The 18,093-nt window shown below is 42.4% G+C and overlaps 1 protein-coding gene and 1 long non-coding RNA gene across 2 annotated transcripts; one reads left to right on the top strand and one right to left on the bottom strand.

Annotated features, from left to right (window-relative positions):
* Window positions 1–2,976: 2,976 nt before the first annotated feature.
* LOC138976726 (piggyBac transposable element-derived protein 4-like) lies at window positions 2,977–6,406 on the bottom strand. Its single transcript, XM_070349613.1, has 2 exons — window positions 5,348–6,406; window positions 2,977–4,610 (listed from the first exon to the last, which is right to left on the bottom strand). The coding sequence occupies exons 1-2, from the start codon at window positions 6,185–6,187 to the stop codon at window positions 3,498–3,500; spliced, it is 1,953 nt and encodes a 650-aa protein (XP_070205714.1). The 5' UTR covers window positions 6,188–6,406; the 3' UTR covers window positions 2,977–3,497.
* A 2,425-nt stretch (window positions 6,407–8,831) lies between these two features.
* On the top strand, window positions 8,832–17,699 carry LOC138976724 (uncharacterized). The gene is made up of 4 exons (XR_011459129.1): window positions 8,832–9,375; window positions 11,143–11,279; window positions 13,298–13,408; window positions 16,492–17,699. It is a non-coding gene; the product is annotated as an uncharacterized lncRNA (long non-coding RNA).
* The last annotated feature ends 394 nt before the right edge of the window (window positions 17,700–18,093 follow it).

Here is an 18,093-nt window from a genome sequence, read left to right as displayed (position 1 = left end):
ACTAGCTCGTAATTTGATTATTTGATTGAGACCATGTTCCTGTTGGGAATGTCTACTTTCCAAACTGGAACATGTTTTGAGTCCTCGCTGGATAAAAATGCTCCAAACAGGAACATGGTCTCAATCAAATAATCAAATTACGAGCTAGTCTAAACTTTACTGATTGCGTTTGGTACAATACAAGCATATCTTCAGCATTGGTCTTACGCCATATGACAATCTCTGTGGTCTACATAACTTGATTTACGACAAAAACACCAACACGTGTCAAAAACAGGCATTGTGTCGTCACATAACGCACGCTTGTTGACGGCCTAGACCCCCGAAAGTCATTTCTATAAAGTTGTATGTAGACCAGCCATTCGGTGACGTGATGCCACAGATATGGTGAGTAGGGTCTGGCTGACCAACCTTTCTTCGCGCGCGATCCAGAGCAAGTGAAAAACAAGCGACTACCACAACCGTAACACGTCGCTCTCAGCGAATATGGTGCGGAACAGTTCCTCATCCGTGGTCTCTATGCGTTCTTATTATTTTATTTAGACGAGCTAAAGCCAAAAAAGACAAGAGAAACACTGATGAGAATCAGAAAGGCCAGCATATTGTTTGGGCAGCAGAATTGCTGAGCAATACACTGAAATTACAAACCCCTTGATATTTTGTGACAAAATGCAGTGGCTGAATTCAAAACAATGAGAACAGATAATTTGTTTCGTGAGAGATGGGATGATCGGCCAAGAAAATAAAGCACTGTTTACATTGTCTGCTATAATTCCAGCAAAATATGATATTCAAGAATGGTTTTCCCTCTAACCAATTTTGTATTTTTTGCGTAAAAAAAAGAAGAAAACCCCGCCTCCAGAATAACTTTTTTCTCTTATTTTTTCAGGTTTTTGTGTTGGATGTCATCTGAAAACAGCGCACGTAATTACTCAGTCGCTCACTATGGGGCTTCAAAGGGGAGCAACTGATCGTCAGGGGAGATCACCTGCAGGCTGAAATGGATTTCAGGTCGTCGCAAAGGTCCCTCAGGAGTGGTCTTCCCTTCTTCTTTTTCTGCCGCAATTTTTGAAAAATGCGACGAGATGAAAAATTATGATGGAGGAATGTGTGTATTAGCGTAATTTGTGTTTGTGTGTGCGTTTGCCTTGAAGTTCGTTTTTGAAAACGGACAAAAAGGGATAGAGAGAAAAAAAGGAATAATAAGGTGAGTGAACTCCTTTTAGACTGACAACCAACTTTATTTAAAGCGGCACTAAAGCGTGTGCAAAAAACACACCAAAAGAAACATAAAAGGAGAAACAGACAATCTTCCTGAGAGAAAGTCGAAGTGTGCTTATTTTTCGTTGATGCCGTGGTGGTTTTGTTTGAAGGAAGTCACTTTGGATCAGCTTCGTGGGTGTGTGTTTTTGTAATCCTGAGGCCAAGAATGTGTTATTCTTGCACTTGCTATGAAGATTCCGAGCGGCGGATGAAACGCAGCTCTATCGTCGAACACCAGCAAAAATAAACAAAGGCGGGGAGAAGTGAGATAACCTTGCTGCACACAAGACAAGAAAAGAAATAGATCAACAAGAAATACCAAAGCTCATGGTTTACAAAGGGCTCTCGTATCTCTATGCTGAAAATATGTTGTCATCTTAATTATAGCTTCACATCAACATTGCCCATTTTGTGTTGGCTTTGTGCCAAGTGAAATCTGCGTAATTCACAAATGAATTGAATGAACAAATCGCCGTTTATCTTGGTTTGTGTCTTCTTGACAGATTGTGAGTTGAGAAACAGGGTTTTAAATCTGTTTAAAAAACACGTTTAAAAAAACCCAAGAATGTCGGAGTAACCTATTCTGAATAAGGAGCAAAAGAGAACATAAAGACAAAAACAAAGGAATGGAATCACAATAAAAAAAACACACAGTAAAAACAACATAAAAAGTAACAGAAAGATTCTCAGAAGACAAGGGGAAACCGCAGGTGTTGTTGAGTTGAAATCGATCAAATCGATGTGAACAATAAAATAAACAAAACACCCAAAAAGTTGTGTTAGATTTCAGCAAGCAGATATAATTCAGGGATTATTTTCTTCTTCGCTATGTGCTTTCGCTGGAGATTGCGCACACACGAACCTGCGGAGTATTCGTCCGCCTTCGCTACGGAGTAATGAGCGCCCCAGCTTTGCCTTCTACGTCATCACGTCTGGGGTTGACGTCATCACTTCGTGTACATCGTAGCGTCATCAGTTTGGTGGCTGTCGTGCTGTTTTTGACGGGTGAGTCTTTACGCATGTGCGATGTGTGTTCCTTAGTATGTATGTGGTATTATATAATGCTTCCATTGAGTCGGTTTGACCTCATTATCGTTGCCTTGGCTCTTCTGTTCGTTGTTGTTGTTGTTGTTGTTGTTGTTGTTGTTGTTGTTGTTGTTGTTGTTGTTGTTGTTGTTTTTGTTGGTTGAAAACGACGTTAAACACCAAATAAAGAAAGAAAGAAAGTTGTTGTTGTTGTTGTTGTTGCTGATGATGATAATGATGATGATGATGATGATGATGATGATGATGATGATGATGATGATGATGATGATGATGATGATGATGATGATGATGATAATGTTCTTGTTATTGTTCTTGTATTCTTTCTTCGTCTTCTTCTTCTTCTTCTTCTTCTTCTTCTTCTTCTTCTTCTTCTTCTTCTTCTTAGTTGTTGCTGTTGTTGTTGTTGTGTGTTGTTGTGTGTTGTTGTTGTTGTTGTTGTTGTTGTTGTTGTTGTTGGTGTTGTATATGATGATAATGATGATGATGATGGTGATGATGATGACGATGATGTTATTGTTCTTGTATTAGTTTTCTTCTTCTGCTTCTTCTTTTTCTTCTTAGTTGTTGTTGTTGTTGTTGTTGTTGTGTGTTGTTGTTGTTGTTGTTGTTGTTGTTGTTGTTGTTGGTGTTGTTGTAGTAGATGATGATGATGATGATGGTAATGGTTAACTCATTCAAAGCGCGTCTAAATTTCCCCTGTGTTCCCTGCCAGCGCGCGATTTGGAGCCTTTTTGAAAAAATTATAAAAAATCAACAACACAAGATAACCTTACATACCTTTATATTTTTGCAAAGTTTGGAACTTACTCTTTTAGAAAATATATGAAACATTTGAAAGTACATACCTTTTGTTGTCTTCATATCCAGGCACAATATCCAATTTGAAGCACAAAAAAAAAACTATTTTGTTCTTGAATGAAACACCAGTAGCTCACTGTTGCAGTACTTTTTCTCACAAAATCAAGCTGATATGCACTGTTTCAAATGTCAAGAGTATTGCTGGTGAATCAGAAACAAAAATTACAGTTAAATAGACTTGAACTGGTGAGTGTCCAGCATAAAAACTTGATATAGAATCCTGACATCTTACTGGCGCAAGCTGCAGAAGACTGTTCATGCACACACACTAGCACATTGTCTTCAGTCTGCATGCATTATCCATCCACAGTGTACAGTTTACAGTCAATTCAAATATGGTACTTATCCATGGTGTGCCACATCTTGAAACAAGGTGTGATACACAAGTTCACCTGGCACTGTTCACAACGATATTTAGTGTGAGGCACGCGGTTTTTGAGTTCATCGCGTGATGCGCCCCGATGCTTCATCCTGTCATAGCACACCTTGCAGGTTCTCTGAAGTTTTGCATTGGAGCCTGGCTTTGAAGCAAATTCTTCTGGAAAATGTGATCCAGGCCGCAGACGATCCATGACGTTTGGAGGTGGGACAGCTGCTCCAAGATGAGGTCTCTGTGGAAGTGGAAGAGCGGCCGCTTCATCCTCTGCTGGGTCAACTGTACACTGCGCAGCCAGGGAGACACACACACTCTTCACAAAATCCTCCAAGCACATTTCCTTCTGTTGGTGCTCCTTCTTGTGTTTGTTGCACAGGATGTGTCCCTGAATCATCACCAGGGTCAGCAGATGAAAGGCAAGCTTTTTCCACCATTTGCATGTCTTGCGGTGGAGGGGGAGGTACGAGATCATCTGGTCTGACTTATCCACACCAGCCATGTTGTGTATGTATTCAACAACACACTCAGGCTTGTCTTTCTGATTTTGGGGTCTGGCTCTGGAACCAACTCGTTTCATCTGCGGCAGATGCTTTGTTGTCAGCATGTGCACATCACGCTTGTCTTTCCAGTGGATGTACAAAAGCTGATTTTTTCGGCGGTAGTCCATCTCCCCCTGCTGCATCTGCTGCTTGGCTAGATCACGTGGCAAACCAATGCGGTTTGCCCTCACAGTTCCAACAAGAGCAGTGTTTTCTGCAACCAGTTCATCAGCCAACGCAGGGTTACAGTAGTAGTTGTCTACAAACAATGTGTGCCCCTTGTTTGCAAACGGTGTCAGCAGGCGCAAGCACACTTCCTTGGGTTTGTTGGACACTCCAGGTTCATGGCACATCACTTCCATGTTGCAAACATATCCTGAGACAGATTCACAAAGTTCATACAGTTTCATCCCCCATTTTGTAGGTTTGTCCTTCATGTAGCAGCGGAATGCAGAACGCCCACGCCAGGGGCACATCGCCTCGTCAATGCAGATGTCTTCTTCTGGCTTGTACAATTGCTGAAATTTCTGCAAAATCATACAGAAAACTAAATCAAACAAAGTAACAACACATTGCAACAAAAACAAAAGCTTCCAAGTTTTCAGTAAGATTTCATAAAAACCTTCCTCTCATCCCACTCTCCAACCCCCTGTATCCACCCCATCCCCCCCCCCACCCCATCCCCCTCCCCCCACCCCTCTCCCTCGACCTGCCCCTCAGCCATGAACCTTCTGTGTGTGAACAATAAATGAAAATAGTTCACAGAATAGCCAACACTGGGGCTGTAAATAAAGGCATACACACATTTACCTATTTATAATATAATGTGAAAGAAAAGTGTGTACCACTACCAGACACTCACATGCACAAGATGATACAATTGCTGAAATTTCTGCAAAATCACACACTGCCACAGACAAGTAAATCAAACAAAGTAACAACACATTGCAACAAAAACAAAAGCTTCCCTTCTCAGTAAGATTTCATAAAAAACATTCCTCCCATCCCACTCTCCAACCCCCTGTATCCACCCCATCCCTCCCCCCACCCCATCCCCCCACCCCATCCCTCCCCCCCCACCCCATCCCTCCCCCCTCCCATCCCCCCCTCCCACAACCTGCCCCTCAGCCATGAACCTTCTGTGTGTGAACAATAAATGAAAATAGTTCACAGAATAACCAACACTAGGGCTGTAAATAAAGGCATACACACATTTACCTATTTATAATATAATGTGAAAGAAAAGTGTGTACCAGACACTCACCTGCACAAGATGATCAAACAGAGGACGAAGTTTGAAGAGTGGATCATGATCAGGTCGACCACGGGGGATGAAGCGTGCATTATCGTTGAGGTGAAAGAATGCTAAAATAGCAGCGAAGCGACACCTTGTCATGAGGCGCGAGGCAAAGGTGGTGGAGAGAGCAGGGTGAGTAGACCAGTAGTCATCTATTTTGGGTTTCTTGACCAGTCCCATGTGCACTAAAATTGCCAGAAATTTGTTCATCTCTTCCAGTGTGACTGGCGTCCAGGTGTTGAATATTGATCTTGCTGACAGCCCTCCAGCAGCTTTTTTCTCATCACACGTGGTTCTCGCATACCTGTTGGTTTCCGTTTTGAACAGCTTCATTACAGACGGTGTAACAATGAGCTGATAGAAGTCAAGAGGAGTAGGCGTGGCCTCGAAGTTCTCTGGAAGATTTAGGCCCGAGCCACCCTCAAAGGGGGCCGACACGGGAAAATTCACCAACGACCGTGTCCAGTCTTCCATCCATTCAGTGTCACTGTCATCGTCGTATATAACTGGAATAGCGCCAGCCTCTGGTTGCTCAACATCGCTATCAATGTCAGTGGGTGCATCAAACACGTGGTCATGACCAACACTTTCATTGTCACTCATAATGTCAGAATCGTCACCAAAATCGTCGTCCATAGGCACGAACACGTCACTAGAATCTGAAAGATTGTCTTCACTGTCATTATCACTAATTTCAAGATCGGAGCCGTCCTGCATAATGAGTTCTAGCGCACTTCTCAAGCCGATGCGTCCTGTCGTAGAACGACCCGCCATCTTGGAAATGACGATAACACGTGGGTCGCACATGCCAAAAATAAATCAAACATTATTCCGAACAATTGAAGGGAAGGAACTGTTTACAGTGAATGGTTTCACTGTAGACAGATAGAAGTTCATTGCAGGGGTTGTTTCCCGTGGTTAGCAGGACCGTTTACACCGTTAAAAATTCGTGATATCTGTCGGAACTCAAGTACCGGCACGCGGTCAACGCTAAACACAAGTGTCGGAATTCCAGTTCCGACACGCAGCGATAACACTTTTCATTTCAGTACTGAACTGACGCTGTCGTCTGCTACATGTACGAAGGACAGTCAGTCGAACCAGTCGACTTCCAAATGCTGCACGGTCTTGCTCTAAATCTGTCAGAAAAAAACACTTCTGCTTTTAGCGGGGAATTTTAGGATCAAGCATCATTTGGTAATGTGGAGAAGATAAGCTGCATGTCACTAACACGGCGGATGAGAATAATCTTCTCAAATCGAAAGAAGGGACACAGCCTAACTGTGGCAAAGGCGTATGAATACGCTCTGTGGAACTGTTAGCTCACTCCAAGAGTGCGCTAACAGATTTTAGCGCATTGCCATTAGCCAATCAACTGTTTCACATCAGTCATGTGACACCAGTACTTACTGGCAATTCTTCTTATTCTTGTGTGTGTTAAACTACACTTTCATGAACGTCGTATGCATTAATTGCTGACTGGATTTGCTGTTATATCGTTTGTAAATAGCGACGCAAGCTAAAATATGACAATTATTGCTGTCATAGTTATTCGGCTCTGAGCTTTAAAAGAGGAAGAACATGAGACATAAATGCAATATAAATTGAGACGAGAGAGAGAAAAAGAAGATAGGGAGAGAAAGAGAGAGAGAGAGAGAGAGAGGGAGAGAGAGAGAGAGAGAGAGAGAGAGAGGGGGGAGAGAGCGAGAGAGAGAGAGAGAGAGAGAGGGGGGAGAGAGAGAGAGAGAGAGAGAGAGAGAGAGGGGAGAGAGCGAGAGAGAGAGGAAGGGGGGAGAGAGCGAGAGAGAGAGAGAGAGAGAGAGAGAGAGAGAGAGAGGGGTGGAGAGAGCGAGAGAGAGAGAGAGAGAGCTAGAAGAGAGAGAGAGAGAGAGAGAGAGAGAGAGAGAGAGAGAGAGAGAGAGAGAGAGAGAGAGAGAGAGAGAGCAATTTATGTGGCAAAGCCTTCATTGCCAAGGGAAAATTGCATTTTGCGCAAATTAGGGAGAACTGCTCATTGGTGCATATTTGCCCAAGCTTTTCATGGGCCACTTGTGCATAGATTCCTTCAATACATGAAAATCCAACACCTCGCATTCCCACGCGCGTGATCAATTGAGCCTGCATCTAGCTCAGATAGATGTGCAGAGCGGCAACTGAAATTGAAGAGCCGTTGCAAATTGCAAAATGCAATTCCGTGCATGTTGGTGGAAGTTGCGTGTGTGAGCTAATTCAAGCCAAGCCACCTGAGAACAGCGTAAAAGTGTAAGCTTTTCGTGGAAATAACGTACAATTTCATCTTATTGTTGCTAACAAAAACGTGAGTGGTTTTGTTTCCAGTTGCCCCCACACAATGGCATTGATTAATGGCATTCTCTCACGCTACATTATTGTTTATTTTTGTTATATTATGTTTATAATATGATACGTCCAGGTCCCACAATCCCGTACAAAGATGGGTCGCGGTGGTGGTGGAAACAAAATAAAAATAGCGCAGTCTCAAATTTCCCAATACGTGCAATATCACAGGTTTCGCCAACGTGGCGTGCGGATTTTTTTCTTCTCAAGAATAAGATGATCCTGTCAAACATGGATACACATGGAATCTGTCGCGTCACAAGTGGATGAAATAATACAAGTAGATAACATTGTTCATTGGCTCTACCGACGCCCGTTTTTAACCACTTGCATGATAAACCGTCCGTAGATCGTCGTTCTCCCGAACTAACTCATTAGTATGTCATCGAGAATAGAGGATTTTAGGATATCCTTTCATGCGTCTTTCGGCGATTGGTCAATGCATTTCGTATCAATAATGTCGGTCTCGCTTGAAATTATCGCCACTTGATATTGCTTTCCAAACTTATACGAAGTGACCGGGAGCGTAGGGTCAGTTACTGAACTAGCCCCGAACAGTGAGATATGAAGAACAGTACAGAAATACGAACGGAGAGACTCGGAAACTCGAGTCACTGAGTCGTCGCCACGCTCGAGATCTCAAGTGTTATATTTGAAGTTAAAATCTCTACAAAATAGCTCAGTCTGTGGAGTCCCCGATTGATGGTGCGCTAGACCTTACTTTTGTAGTCCCGGGTTCGATTCGCTTCGAAAGCAGTTTTATTTTTATTTTTTTCTGAACACGTAATTCTTGTATTTTATTTATTTGCTTCATTCCAAACGGTTTTCAACTTTTTCTTGTTTTCTTAACTCTATATACTTGTGTTTTTAAAAATGTTTTATTTATCCCAAAGATTTTGAATCGTGTATTGAAAATCGCATATAGTGCATGAGTGCCATTGAACAGTTTTCCCACAATCCCGTATTCTATTTTTAGTAATGGATATTCCCAAGGAAAGGTCAAAGGGCATATTATGCATATGTATCATCGCGTGTCGACTGCTGGTAATAGTACTTGGCTGCTTCTATTATGATAGGGTTCTGGTCGCGTATACTTTTAAAATGTCTTGGATCTGGGGACATCTGTAAGTGTGAGAGCGTGGATCTGGGAACATTCTGTGGTTATGGGAACATTAGCATGTTCTCATATCCAAGGTAACCTCAAAATGTAATTTTCGTGTTCAGCTTGACCATTGAGGGGTTTTAACTCGTGTTCCCAAAAGCATTTGAGTTCTGACTTGGTTGTCCCCCTTCCCTTGCTACAGATCTCTGCATCGTCAAACAATCTCTTCTGAGCTTTTAGCATTCTTGTGCTTACGACACTAAAAAAAAAAAAAAATTATCTCTCTCTCTCTTTTTTTTTTTAACATTGCTGTGTAAAATAAAACTGTAAAATAACTATTTTACAGGTTTATTTCACAAGTTTATCTTATATTTTCTGAACATTTGGAAATAATTGCTTTACCTCAGTGAAATATTTATTATTGTTTAGAGCGTAAGCGATAAGCGATCCGGGCCTTTTCAAGAAATCTGAACAATGAACATGGTCGCTGCATGGGATTTTTTTCCCTTTCGTACAATCAGGCACACCACTCGTACAGGTAAGCCTTAGATTTTATGTAGCGCACTTTATAAGAACAGTGTTATATCTATTTATTTGAGTTAGGCATTGAAGATTTGAGAGGGCTTCTTCGCATCGAAGGAGTCTCTTCTGAGTGGGAATTCCGCTGTGAATTGATAGTTCTGGTCAATGGCTGTCTAATCGGCCCTCGAAGGCAATCACTGAAGTGAAGTGCACCGGGAGTGACTATTGCAACGACTGTCGTGTCCAGCGTTGTGTTTGTCAATGAGGTTCTTGAAAGCATTTGTACTGGGAGCCCGTTTAATGTTAGTTGTTAGTTTGTTCCAGTCATTTGTAACTCTATAGCTGAAAGCAAATTTTCTTGTATTGTTATTATCATGTCTTTCTTTTTGTATTTTGTCAGTACTGTTACGTGTTACAACAATGTTAGTCTGCGGTGATTTAAAAAAGAAATCTTTGTTAGTGTCATCAATGTCGTTAAATATTATATATATATACGCTTGTATTAGGTCCCCTCTCTTTCTTCTTGCCTTTAGTGTAGGCAAAGTCAAGTATCTTAGTCTCTCTTCATATGTGTAGTCTTTTATTTCGTAAATCAGTTTAGTAGCTCTTCTTTGGACTCTTGCGATTGATGTTGATTGGCGTACTAGTCTCGGAAACCAGGCAGGATTGCCGTATTCTAGATGAGGTCGTACTAGTGTACACTCCACTCTCTGTTCCAGGAGGCTGTTCTCTGAAAATCCACCAGTACCTAGGAATGGCAGTGACACTGTACTCTAGGACCAACACAGCTAGTGTTTCAAATGTTACCTTTTTGTTTCAGGAGTCCTTGAATATTCTAGTCATTTTTTCCCATTTATTTTAAGTTCATATCATATTTGACAAATAGGTGGCGTGATCTAACCATGTTTACCTGGTTGATTCTGACGGTTGGCAGTTTAAGTTTCTGGCAATTGCCAAAGTTGAACGTTTATTGTCATTAAATGGCAAAATTAATTTGAAGTCACGTTATAACTTATTGTGGAAAATCAGCTCCCTCTCTCTCTCTTTCCCCTCCCACACTCACACACAAACACACACACATGTGTGTGTGCTGACACAAATTTGTGATTTACTTTAAAATTAACAAGGGTGCCGCGGTCAATTGTAGACGGTAAGACCTATTACTTTTTTAAAGCCAGGACATTTGGACCTATTGATTTCTTACGGTCAGGTCCTTGAAATGACCTATTGTCCTCTAACGCTGGCAGCAACACTGATGTAGATGAAATATTCATGAGGAGGTCCCTCTGCAATATTATCCCAGCTATCTAAATAGACTGGAAGAACAAAAAGTGATTGCATGGAGACCTGATCAGAAATAGAGGGTTATAACTGACATTTATCTGCAATTAAATTGCTTTAAACTGACGGTTGCCAAATTGGGTTGTGAGTGAAGCGTAGCTCTGGCTTGTCACTCACTTCCACTACACATAAATGCGCGCAAGGATTTAGTTCTTCAAACATTTCTGCTTTCTGTAGCTATGCAGGGTTTGTGGATGTGGAACGTGGGAATATTACAGTTTGGAAGGTGAGGATTCTGATAGACTCGATGCAAATTGTCCGAACTATAGCTATGGCGTGCCCCTTTAATAGCTCATAATGATTAGCCAAATATGGAAAGGCAAAACTAGATTCAAGTAGCTGAAAATTGAAACACGAATGGCGGCTTGATTGAAACTTTACGAAATGGAAATCCTGTGTTTTCCAACACATGAATGTACAAATCAGTGTTTTGGGTCTACAGAACACGACAAATCCCGTCCAAGTCCACTTCAACACAACTTCACAAGCCCATGTCTTCAGAACTTCGCAATTCCATGTGTATACGAGACCACGAAAGTCACACATTGGCTGGATTCATGTCCTGACGACATATCTGTGGTAAGTTTAAAGGCTGTCTCCATGGTAAAAAAAAATACTGAAATAACCATTTGTTTCTCTTTCTTCTTTCAATTTAATGACTTATGCGCTAGAGTTCGTATTCAATATGTTCCAGTGAAGATAATGACTCACTTTTCTAACCCGTATTCTCAAAAGCTCGGGAGAAAACGAAAGAAAATAATGTCCCTCTCCGGAAGTGACGTGTGGCTGGTGGCTTGATTCGGCCTTCCGCCATTTTGACAGAGATGGGAGAGTGAACCACAGCTTCGCGTAACAATCTGAACACGCATGCCGCATCAAGTTGTCAATAGACAACCACTGATGTTGATAAAGTAAGAGATCTGTCTTACATAATTGAGTTTCGGCGCTGTTTGGTTGCAAAGAAATGTGCGCAGTCTATATCACAAGTAGGTTTGGAAAGTGCATTTTCCGATGATATCGACGCAGCTAAGTATCAGGATCAGGAATATTGCGTCGCGGAACCTTTCAGATTATGACGCAATGTTGGCAAGAGAGCGCCTCGCCTAGCCCTACTTAAAACGATTTAAAACCTATCATTTTGGAATTTGTTCTCTTCCATAAAAAGTCTGAAGTCCATTGCTACTAAATTAAATAGCCTCTGGACTTATTTGAAAAATACACCCTTTCCTAATAGTTTTCTTAGTGCTGGCAATCAATAGTACTAGTAATGAGAGGGATGCACGACTCGTACCCTTTGATGACAGTGAGGGGCGACATTTGTATTGTTGTAGGCTATAATACAAATGTCGCCCCTCACTGTCATTAGGGCTAAATGTCACTTTTGTTAACTCCTTCATGATACGAACCCACCTTACTGTCACGGGACGCAGGGGTGGCCACATTTTTGTCAATTCAGCTTTCCCCGGGTATGTAACATGTCATTTTTAACTTACCCGCACAAAAATCAGGTTACCCACAATCTGAATGCAAAAACTCGTCCCCACCCCTACACACAGTCATGGAGTTGCGCTCACGCACACTCCACTGTCGAAATCTAACCAAGGAAATTCGTCCTTCCATTCTGGCAAAAACCTTCTGACACGTTTTGATCTGTCGCAGTGTCGATTCTAGACCGCGCATTCCCGCAAATATGAAAGAAATCCCGCAAAAATAAAATTTGGATGCGCGCCTTTTCACGCAAAGAAATACCAATTCCCGCATTTTCAAACATCTTGTGCATGCGCGATATAATAAATATAATTTCGTCAAACAGCCCAGCGTTGCAGAGCGTAAGCGCTTGCAATCTTTTTGAGACAAGTGAGGCCCTGACAAGGATGTTTACATTTACCTATGTTTTCAAAAGTTACATTTTCCCTAAACATCCTTATCAGGGCCTCACTTGTCTCAAAAAGATTCACTTTTTCTCCCACAAGTCTTTGCTTCCCTTTGTGGTCACTTCCTGTTTTACATTCAAAATGGCCACCACGATAAGTGAAAGCGTGGATTTTTTCAAGAATGGAGACCCATGTGCAAATCAGCTTGACGACAAGTTGCCAAGTGAGGCAAAACATCCAAATAAATGGTCTTGGAAGTGGATGAAGGAGTTAGATTCTCAAAAAAGATAATGGAGTTTATGATTAAGAAGTTTCTGTTGTGCATGCAACGATGAAATTACATACACCTGACTTCACTCTTCAGGCAAGAAAGCCATCAGGAACCATACGTTGGTTCTCTCTCTCTCTCTCTCTCTCTCTCTCTCTCTCTCTCTCTCTCTCTCTCTCTCTCTCTCTCTCTCTCTCTCTCTCTCTCTCTCTCTCTCTCTCTCTCTCTCTTTGAAGTCTCTCTCTCTCTCTCTCTCTCTCTCTCTCTCTCTCTCTCTCTCTCTCTCTCTCTCTCTCTCTCTTTGAAGTCGTGGGGGCAATGACGGCCTCCGGGATGCCACAGATTCCATCCTCCCCCAGCCTAGAGACTGGGACGTTTTGTTCTTATTTACGATAGAGTGACATAAATCAATAATTAGCAAAGATTCTATAATTTTAAACTAATCTTTGTTTCAGTTGGTCATGGTGATTTGGGCAATGACAACACCGGCATCGTGGGTGATTTGGGCAGCGATGACCCCTCCGTCAAGGATTGCGACGTGACGAGCACACATGCAGAACCGCTTGGTATGTTTATACCGCCACCATCATAAGTGACGGTTTCTGAGACTTCCACTACTCGTGCAGAACTTCTGATTGGAGAAACTCGAGGTCAAAGCTTGTTCCCAAATGTTCTTATTATTATTTCACATTGCTCAACATCCAGTTAGCAACACAGGCTAGATGTTAAGCAACGTGAAATAATAATAAAACATTTTGGGACAAACTTTGACCTGTAGTTTCTCCAATCAGAAGCTTCTGCACGAGTAATGGAAGTCGCAGAAACCGCCACAATATTATTTAAATTTTATTTATATATAGATGCTACATGTCGGGTTCATCTACGGGGCTAGTGACAGACCTCCAATGATGTTTTTTGTTGTTTTTTAGTTGGCAGCATGGGGATATCTTGAGAAGGCTCTCCGTAGTCGGCTAGACGTTAAGCAATGCTAATAATAATAATGATAGCACTTGAGCAAAGAGCTAAAACATTTCGAGGTACGGTAGAGTGTTTGACATAAATAATAATAATAATACGAATATTTATAACGCGCACATATCTCACCAACAGGCGACTCAAGGCGCACATACACTCATTCACACACACGGAGACTTAAAGTCACCAACACACACACACCAGCAACCATTAAAATATGTACAGTTATTCAAGGTGGGATGGGGTGGGCAGTGTAGAATGCATGGATTATGTGGAAAAAAGGAATGTCTTGAGTGCAGATTTGAATGATTCGAGGGACTGTTGTTGACGGAGGGGGAGAGGTAGTGTGTTCCATTGGCTAGGTGCTTGGAAAGAAAATGAGCGTTGACCTGCTGTTTTGAGTTTGGTGTGGGGGATGTTGAGCTTGAGGGAGTCGGCAGATGATCTGAGTGCTCGTGAAGGGACATAGAGAGAGAGAGAGAGTCGGAGAGATAGGCAGGGGCGAGACCATGGAGGCATTTGTAGGTGAGAGTGTTGATTTTGTATGTGATACGGGCAGGAACGGGCAACCAGTGGAGCTGATTTAGGAGGGGGGTGATATGATCTCCCTTTTTCTTTCGTAAGGCAAGACGGGCAGAGCTATTTTGAATGCGTTGGAGACGAGAGATAGAAGAAGAGGGAAGACCCGCCAAGAGAGAGTTACAATAGTCAAGACGTGAGAGAATGGTGGAAGTGACCAGTTTGGCGGTAGCATCTGTGGTGAGGTACTTGCGGATAGTGGCGATGCGGCGGAGTTGGAAGTAGCAGGTGCGAGAGACAGAAGAGATGTGTTGTTTCATGGAAAGGGTGTTGTCTAGAGTGACTCCGAGGTTTTTGACAGCAGAAGACAGAGGGACAGAAGAGTCAGAGAGTTGAAGAGAGTCGGAAGTGGCTTTGGAGAGTTTGGATGTAGTGCCTATTAGGATAGCTTCAGTTTTGTTGCTATTGAGCTGAAGTTTGTTTTCTGTCATCCAATTCTGCACGTCAGTGATAGTGTCAGAGATAGAGGAAAGAAGAGATTCAGACTGGTCAGGGGAAGAGCTGTTGTGAAGTTGAGAGTCGTCGACAAAAGAGTGGTGGAGAACGTTGTGTCGGTCAAGGATGTGGTCGAGAGGTTGAGTGTAGAGAGTAAATAGTACAGGCCCAAGGACTGAGCTCTGAGGGACTCCGCACTCAAGCCTGATGGGGTCAGAGTTCAGTTTGTCAATCGAAACAGTCTGGTAGCGGTCGGTGAAATAAGAAGAGAACCAAGAAAGAGCTGTGCTATGGATACCAAAGGTGTGCTGAAGGCGTTGAAGGAGGATGTTGTGGTCGACTGTGTCAAAGGCCGCTGATAGATCAAGTAGAGCGACGGCAGAGATTTCAGCTTGGTCAGTGGCAAGGAGGAGATCATTAGTGATTTTGAGAAGGGCAGTTTCGGTGGAGTGGTGAGGACGATAGGCAAATTGAAGCGGAGAGAGAAGATTGTTGCAAAGAAGGTGAGAGTTGAGTTGTTTCAGGACGACTCTTTCAAGGAGTTTGGAGATGAAGGAAAGGTTTGAGACAGGGCGGTAGTTGCTGAGAGTGTTTGGGTCGAGCGATGGTTTCTTCAGTAGATGTTTGACAATAGCAGTCTTAAAGGAGTTGGGGACAGTGCCTGTTTGCAGAGAAGTGTTGATGATTTTGAGAATAGAAGGGAGGAGTTCAGGAAGACAGTCAGAGTAGAGTTGTGTGGGAAGAGGGTCAAGGTCACAGGTTTTCAAGGTCATTTCTTTGAGGACTTTCTCCAGGTCAGTGAGAGTGAGAGGCTGAAAGTGTGTGAAGGGAGTGCCTGTAAATGCAGGAGGAGTTTCAGAGTTTTGGTGTGGGATTTTGTCTAGTTTGTCACGGATGGTTTGGATCTTGTTATGGAAGTAATCAGAGAAAGCTTGCGACAGTTTGGAGGGGTCGATGTTGTTGGGCAAGGGAGAAGCAGAAGAGCAGCCAAGAAGGTCATTCACTGTGGAGAAGAGTGTTTTGGCAGGGGTTGTTTCACAGATTTTGGTGCTGTAGTGCGATTGTTTGGCGTCTGCGATGAGTGTCTGAGCATGTTCCATTTGCTTGTTGTAAATCTGTCTGTCAACTACCAGCTTTGAGGTTCGCAACTTCCTCTCTGCTCGGCGACGCAACTGTTTTGTATACTTAACTTCAGCTGTGATCGAGGGTGCAGAAGGCCAATCTACGATGAGTTTGGTTTTTGCGGGTGCATGTTCGTCAAGAAGTGTGCTGAGAGTGGAGTCGTAATGACGTACAGGGTCTGAGGATACCGGAGGATCAAGCAGTCGGCGGGCTGCTTCTGCGCGAAATGTGTCAGTGTTAACTTCTTTGAGGTTACGGCGGACTACGCGCTTTTTCTGTTTGGATGGTTTGGCCATCTTAAGAGAGAACAAAACTGCAGAATGATCGGATCTGAGGTAGTCATTCAGCAGGATGTCGTACACCAGGTCAGTGGACTCGTGGGTGACAATCCAGTCAATGATGTGTGTTTTGCGTGTGGGAGCGTCTACATGCTGTTTGAGGTCGTGACAGTCAAGAAGGTCCATCGTCTGTCTTGTGTCGGTGTTATAAATCAACAATAAGCAAAGATTCTATAATTTTAAACTAATCTTTGTTTCAGTTGGTCATGGTGATTTGGGCAATGACAACACCGGCATCGTGGGTGATTTGGGCAATGACGACACTGGCATCGTGGGTGATTCAATGACGACACTGGCATCGTGGGTGATTTGGGCAATGACGACACTGGCATCGTGGGTGATTTGGGCAATGACGACACCGGCATCGTGGGTGATTTGGGCAATTCGTGGCTGATTTGGGAAATGACGACACCGGCATCGTGGCTGATTTGGGCAATGACGACACCGGCATCGTGGGTGATTTGGGCAATGACAACACCGGCATCGTGGGTGATTTGGGGAGCGATGACTCCTCCGTCAAGGATTGCGACTACACATGTCGCACACATGCAGAACCGCTTGGTATGTTTATACCGCCACCATCATATGTGACGGTTTCTGCGACTTTCATTACTCGTGCAGAATCTTCTGATTGGAGAAATTCGAGTTCAAAGTTTGTTTAAAAAAAAAATATTATTTTACATTGCTCAACGTCAAGTTAGCAACATTTTGGTACATACTTTGACCTCTAGTTTCTCCAATCAGACGCTTCTGCGCGAGTAATGGAAGTCGCAGAAACCGCCTCAATATTATTTAAATTGTATTTATATATAGATGCTACATGTCGGGTTCTAGTGGACATACTCTTATAATATCTAAATACTTTTGCTACTACTAATAACATGTATTGTTTATTACCTAATTAAAGGCAGAGGTCGACAAAGATCATGAAGACAAGCGTAAATTCAAGCTGGTCTCATGCTGAAATACAAACTTTAATAAATGGTTTTGGGCATCTCCTTCAAAAAGGCATGTATCCGTCAGGAAAGATAATTCAAGCCGCAATTAACCAAAATACTTGTCTCAACAATAGAACATGTATGAATGTGCGAGCAAAGCTTCAGCACTAAATGAAGACACGGTTTTAAGATGGACTAGCTGAAGTTGTGGGCAAAGACAGCATGTTGTTGCTTTTTGGCGAAAGCTTACTGAAGAAATATGGACCAGCTAGAAAAAATTACATAGCACAGAGATTGAGACAACTTGCTCGCAGACTGCAAAGAGCCTATTTTTGTCTTGCTGTATGACTGGGAATTGCAGATATGTTCTTCAAAAGATTATGCCGTGTCTGAAGCATCAATATAAACGCTTATAGCTCACAGCTGAAAAGAACACTTCCTTACTACAGAAGTACGAAACCAAATGACAAACTATCAATTTGAATACAACACAGCTTCATAAGAACTGCTCAAACAAGGACCAATAAAAGAGAAAACTGAAGACCGTGGCCTTAATCTTACAAGTTTGAAGTTAAAACAAGTTTTGCAAACAATACATGTGAAAGAATGTTGTTATGCCTGAATATTAAAAAAAAATTAGTTAGTGTTCCCAGAAACTTGAAATTTGGCATTGTTGTTTATATGTCGACCTAGTACCCAAATATATATAGACATTCTGGAAAACGTTATTTGTTTAGGATTATGGGGAACGTGGATATGGGGACCTTATTATACATGTTTTCACATATATATTTAAATCCTAAACAAATAACGTTTTCCAGAATGTCTATATATATTTGGGTACTAGGTCGACATATAAACCAC

Source organism: Littorina saxatilis, linkage group LG1, assembly GCF_037325665.1.
Source record: "Littorina saxatilis isolate snail1 linkage group LG1, US_GU_Lsax_2.0, whole genome shotgun sequence".
In the NCBI taxonomy this organism is placed as follows: Eukaryota; Metazoa; Mollusca; class Gastropoda; order Littorinimorpha; family Littorinidae; genus Littorina; species Littorina saxatilis.
This window is presented reverse-complemented; position numbering and strand designations above follow the sequence as displayed.